Here is a 5905-nt window from a genome sequence, read left to right as displayed (position 1 = left end):
TAACAGCAATGCCATTTGCAACCTGTGCCAAAAGAAACTGAGTTGTGGGAAGTCCAACACCCACCTAGGTACAACTGCTTTGCAAAGGCACATGATCTCACATCACAAACGCCTATGGGATCAACACATGATGCGTACAAGCAGCACACAAACTCAAAGCCACCATCCTCCTCCTGGTCCAGCATCTTCAGCCACGTCAACCCCTGCTGTCCTCCTTGCCCCCTCTCAACCACCCGCCACTCCGCTTCTCGCCTTGAGCAGTTCCTGCTCCTCTGCCCACAGTCAGGTGTCTGTCAAGGACATGTTTGAGCGTAAGAAGCCAATGTCACAGAGTCACCCCCTTGCCCGGTGTCTGACAGCTGACTTGTCGGAACTCTTAGCCCGCCAGCATTTTCCATACAAGCTGGTAGAGTCTGAGGCCTTCAAGAAATTTGTAGCTATTGGGACACCGCAGTCGAAGGTACCTGGCGGAATTTTTTTTTTCACAAAAGGCAATCCCCAACCTGCACTCTATTGTGGAAAAGGAAGTCATGGCATGTCTGGCACACACAATGGCATGTTGGTCCATCTGACCACTGATACCTGGTCTGCAAAGCACGGTCAGGGCAGGTATATCACGTATACTGCGCATTGGGTAAACCTGCTGACGGCTGCCAAGCATGGAATGCATGGCTCTGCAGAGGAGTTGGTGACACCGCCACGACTTGCAGGCAGGCCTGCTGCCACCTCCTCTAATCCTCCTACTCCATCCTCTTCACTAACCTCCTCGGCTGAGTCCTCTTCTGCTGCTGCGTCTTGCTCCACATCATTGTTGACGGCATTGAATTTGGGTAAGTTTTCACATGTGCCGTGCATGGCACATGTGTGTAATCTGATCGTACAACCCTTTGTGCATAAGTACCCAGGCTTACAGGACGTCCTCAACCAGGCCAGGAAGGTGTGTGGCCATTTCAGGTGTTCCTACACGGCCATGGCGCACTTTTCAGATATTCAGCAGCAAAACAACATGCAAGTGAGGCGCTTTATTTGCGAAAGCCTGACACGTTGGAATTCAACACTCCTAATGTTCGACCGCCTGCTCCAACAAGAAAAAGCCGTCAACCAGTATTTGTATGACCAGGGTGCTAGGATAGCCTCTGTGGAGCTGGGAATTTTTTTGCCATGTTACTGGACGCTCATGCGCAATGCCTGTAGGCTCATGCGTCCTTTTGAGGAGGTGACAAACCTAGTCAGTCGCACTGAAGGCACCATCAGGCCCTGTGAAGAGTGCTGATCAGGCCATAGATGAGTGTGAAGAGGAAGAGTTGTGGTCACCATCACCACCAGAAACAGCCTTATCAGCATCCCTTGCTGGACCTGCGGCAACGCTGGAAGAGAACTGTGAGGAAGATGAGTCAGAGGAGGAATGTGGCTTTGAGGAGGAGGAGGAAGACCAACCACAACAGGCATCCCAGGATGCTCGTTATCACCTATCTGGTACCCGTGGTGTTGTACATGGCTGGGGGGAAGAACATACCTTCAGTGAGATCAGTGTGATTGCACAAAATAATCAGGTTCTCGATTGAACTCTTTGAGATGTTTATGTCCATCTCACGGGTCAATATAGTTTGCATAATTTTTCTTTTGACTTTTCTTTATATACCCGACATAAAATGGAGGCCCCGGTAGCGAGATAGAGTTAATTCTTTGATTATTTGTGCAAATAGTAAACCCTTTTTTCATACGTTTCTTGGCTACCCAGATTATTCATAGATCTGTGTATAACTTTATTGTAAGAAAATTAGTGCAGCCGGTAGGGAAGCCGGTTGTGATGTTGCAACAGGAGATTGTCCATCTAGCCCGGAGCAGTTAATCCATAACGTTTTTGAATATGTAAATTCATATTTAGATTTGGATCATGATGTGGCTGCATAGATAAGTGAGTTGCAAGCAGAAGCCAAGATGTATGGACGCCACTTGGCATAGTCAGGAGACAACTAACTTATCTTGATGTGCTTAAAAATACCGCAGGTAAAAACCAACACCTCTTAAAGATGTTGCCATCAATTTTATATGCATTTCTCAGAGAATAGACATATGCATATAACGAAAATGAAAGCATATATATCCCATATGGAAGAAAGATTACAATCTGCAAAGGCATCGATCGAGGACTTAAAATGTGAGCTCGATCACAGCCATGCTGCCTATCACAAATTAAAAAGTGAGGCAGAGGAGCTGCACATCCGTTATAGCAGTCTGCAGCAAACAAATGAACTAAGCCAAACTGTAGCTAAGGTTCAAAATGATCTGTCTGATCATGAGGGATATCCAGACCCTCCAATTATCACACCCCAAAATGTAGATATGTCATCAGCACATGCTCTTAAAGATCCATCCGAGACCTTAAGCCCCCTGAGGGTGATGGCATGATTGCACAGGAGGCCTTAACCCAATTAAGTCAGGCGTGTCAAGCTGTAACCGCCTTACTACCCAGTGTTCAGAAAAGGATCAGAACCCCTCGAGTATTATTACGCTTTTAAATGTCACTGTGCCTAAATTCTCTAAAAAGGGTTCTCCTGAAATTGCCAATCACTTAGAACTGTACCAGTCCACCATGAATTCTTTAAAATTGTATTCTGATGCGGACAGGATCAGATTCCTACCATGGGCATTTGATGGTAAATATCGCCACTACTTTATTTCATTTACGGAGAGGGGAATTCAGGATTGGCAGGATGTTTTGCATGAGGTCAAATCAGAATTTGGACCTTACCGTACTGTGACTGCTGCAAAACGTGATATCTATAAACTCACATGTAGACTTAATCAGAGTCCCCGGGAATTCCTCCCCATCCTTAAAAATGCCTATGGGTTGGCGTATAGATCCCCAAACTGGGAGTCTGAGGAGTTCAAACAGCTGTTTTATGATGCAATGCCCATGCAAATTACACTTAGCTTGGCTAGAGTTCTTGATCTCAAAGCTCCCTTGGACAGGTTGGTGACGGCTGCCACCTCACTGTATAACATCAGTGAATGCCATGCTACAGGTGAGAGGAGATATAGAAAGTCCCCAGAACAAAGCATAGCAGAAGCTAAGGTAAACCCTAGCTTCAAATTTGAAACGCAGCCACGTAAGTACCCTCAGTCTACAGGTCCTGTCCAACAAACCCAGCGACAACAGGTAGGACCCAAGCAAACAAGACCTCAGAGCCCCAATGGGCCAGAGGGGGATAACTCCAGTGCTGGGAGGTTTAATTACCGTCCCTAATATTACAATAGGGGTCCCCAGGGGGGATACAGGCGCTGGAACAACAGGCCCAGACAACAGAAGGAAAATAGGCCTGAATCCCCTACCTCTCCTAGAAGTCGGTCACCCACTTCTAATAAGGGCACACCAGGGGTCCAAACTGTGCGCAAACCAAACAATCGTTTGGATCAGTTGGCAGATCAAGTGGCCAAATTACAGGAGATCGTTAGTAAAATGTCCCAGGTGTCAACTGGAAAACAGCCTGAGTCTTTTTTAGGGGCAACTGCAGGACCCAGCTCAGCCCCATAATGCAGGCAGGGCAGGGTCAGAGCCCAGGCCGGTGCAAGGCTACTGAGATGGTTGTAAAAGAATCTAATGTGATTTCTAATGCTACTTTGCCTTGTAGTGTTCTTGTCCCTCAAATTGAGGCCAAGGAGGAGATGTCTAACATGTTATCTATATTACAGTCTAATCATGATGATTCCTGCACTAATGTGTCTTCTCCAGTGAGTGATCCTATAATCTCAGTGTCAACCTGCGAGCTGCCATCTGTAAGCTGTGATGTGATCCAGTGTTCTCCGAAGGTGGGGGCTGCTGCTGCCACCGAGAGCAGCAGGAATTCCAAGAATTCATCAGAGGTCGCGACGCTGCAGAAAGGTCAAATCCTTAACAAATGTCAAATAAGTGATCACCCTAATTTTTTATGTGATTTGTTTCAGATAGAAGGACGATATTTTCTTGATTCCTATCTCCAAGATGAACTTATCGGACCAATCAGGGGTTTACTTGACACAGGATCACAAGACACTATATTGTCATATAGTTATTTCCAACAGGTATTGGAGGTGACAGCAAAGAAGCCGAGATTGAAATCGTTTGATGGCTCTTTGATAAGTGTCGACAGACACTTTGCAGCTCACCAATACATGGAGAATCTACATAAGCACCTTCAGCATGCTTTTGCATTTGCCCAGAAGAATCTGGAGAAAGCAGCCGTGAGCGCCAAAACCTACTATGATCTGAAGACTACTCAAAAGGAGTACCAAACTTCCGATCAGGTTTATCTCTATAACTTCGCCCTGGATCAGGTGAAGGAAAGGAAGTTCCTGCCTTCCTGGAAGGGACCCTATGTCATCATTGACAAATTGTTACCTGCGGTCTACAAGATCAAAATTCCTAAGGGGGATGAATTTATAGAGAAATGGGTGCATATTAATCAATTACGTGTTTGTCACCCTAGATTACAACTTCACCAAATGGAAGGATTGCCGGATGATGAAGAGTAAAGAGATAATAAGGTTCCAGCTAAAGATGGAAACCCAGGATTGGTATAGTATGAACATACAAATGTACTAACCTATCCTCATGTATTTTCCTCTGTCACTAATTATCTCTTGACTCACTTTTGTATCGAGAACTTGCTCTGTCCAAGAAAAGAAATGTTACCAAATCAAAGATGTATGGTAGTATTAACTCTTTTCTTGCAGGAGTGATAAAAAGTGGAAGATGTATGTACTTATGTTTGTCATACAATATATTACAGGCGCAAAATGGCACAGAGGGTTGTTGCCGTTATCTACATTGTCCTGATCTTGGGGAAGAAGTTCCAGGCCGAGCCGATTGCTGTACCAGGCCCTTCATCTGGGATTATGCTACAGGATACTACGGGATTCATCTTGACGAATAAGAGGATTCTATCCCAAAAGATCTACGTCAGTTTGGATCCACGTGTCTTCGTCGAGAGACAGTTCAACATTTCTGAGATTTCGTCTCCGAAGATGAAGATTTGGTATCAAATGCACATCGGCTATTCCCAAAAAAGGGTTACACAGATCCCGGAGCAGACAAGGAAAACCATGACCAGAGAACAAAGCGGTTCATTTCTGCAATTACAGCCGCCATAATCTTTGCCGTAGTGGGCACTGTCATTGCCACCGGTGTATCAGCTGTTAATTCCATCTCTATTAAGACATTGGAACTTGAGATCGGTTCACTGAAAAGGAACCTGATGAGTATTCATGCAGAGATGGAGAATCAGAAGAAACATGAAGAGAAAGTAGAGGACTTTCAACTGAACTTAGCGTTCAATATGGGGATTGCCATACCGTTGTATATTGATCCTATAAAGATGGAAATCTGTTTTCTTCTGTCAATTCCCATTGTTTCTACAAATAATGTGTTCCAAATGAAAAGAGTTCATAATGTGGGCACTTGGAAAGACAATATCCACGTTAGGATTCAAACTCCTGACATTGTAGCCTATCAGCTCTGGAAACCGGATTGGCTTTCTGTCCCAATTCTGGACAACTGTGTAACATTCCGGGACAACAATTTCCAGTGCGAAGGTGATCCTTTTAATTATGACGCAACTAATGCGCTGTGTGGTCTTGAATATGAGACACATGGATCAGAAAAGTGCCAGGTGACCCTGTCTAAAATCGAGGAGGATAAGGTAGTGAACGCTGTTTTGATACAAGACAAGTGGCTTGTTAGTACCCGTTTACCAGATATGACTGTTTTTTCAAATGATCATGTGATGGTGATTATGATTGGAAACCGTACTCTATATCCGGTCGACATAGGGGACAAGTGGAGAGTATTGATGCCTTCCAAAACCAAGAGATTACCATTAATCCAGATTTAAAATTTCTGCTAGACAACAAGCCTAGCCACACA

At 44.9% G+C, this 5905-nt stretch overlaps 1 protein-coding gene across 1 annotated transcript; it reads left to right on the top strand.

Annotated features, from left to right (window-relative positions):
* Window positions 1–1585: 1585 nt before the first annotated feature.
* LOC122943679 lies at window positions 1586–4995 on the top strand. The gene is made up of 2 exons (XM_044301600.1): window positions 1586–4557; window positions 4773–4995. Exon 1 carries the CDS (start codon window positions 3538–3540, stop codon window positions 4513–4515), a length of 978 nt encoding a protein of 325 aa, XP_044157535.1. The 5' UTR covers window positions 1586–3537; the 3' UTR covers window positions 4516–4557; window positions 4773–4995.
* The last annotated feature ends 910 nt before the right edge of the window (window positions 4996–5905 follow it).

This window comes from Bufo gargarizans, chromosome 7 (genome assembly GCF_014858855.1).
Source record: "Bufo gargarizans isolate SCDJY-AF-19 chromosome 7, ASM1485885v1, whole genome shotgun sequence".
Lineage (NCBI taxonomy): Eukaryota > Metazoa > Chordata > Amphibia > Anura > Bufonidae > Bufo > Bufo gargarizans.
This window is presented reverse-complemented; position numbering and strand designations above follow the sequence as displayed.

What these genes read in the sequence shown, in the direction of transcription:
- LOC122943679 (XM_044301600.1), top strand. Translation starts at nt 3,538, where the DNA reads ATGCAGGCAGGGCAGGGTCAGAGCCCAGGCCGGTGCAAGGCTACTGAG.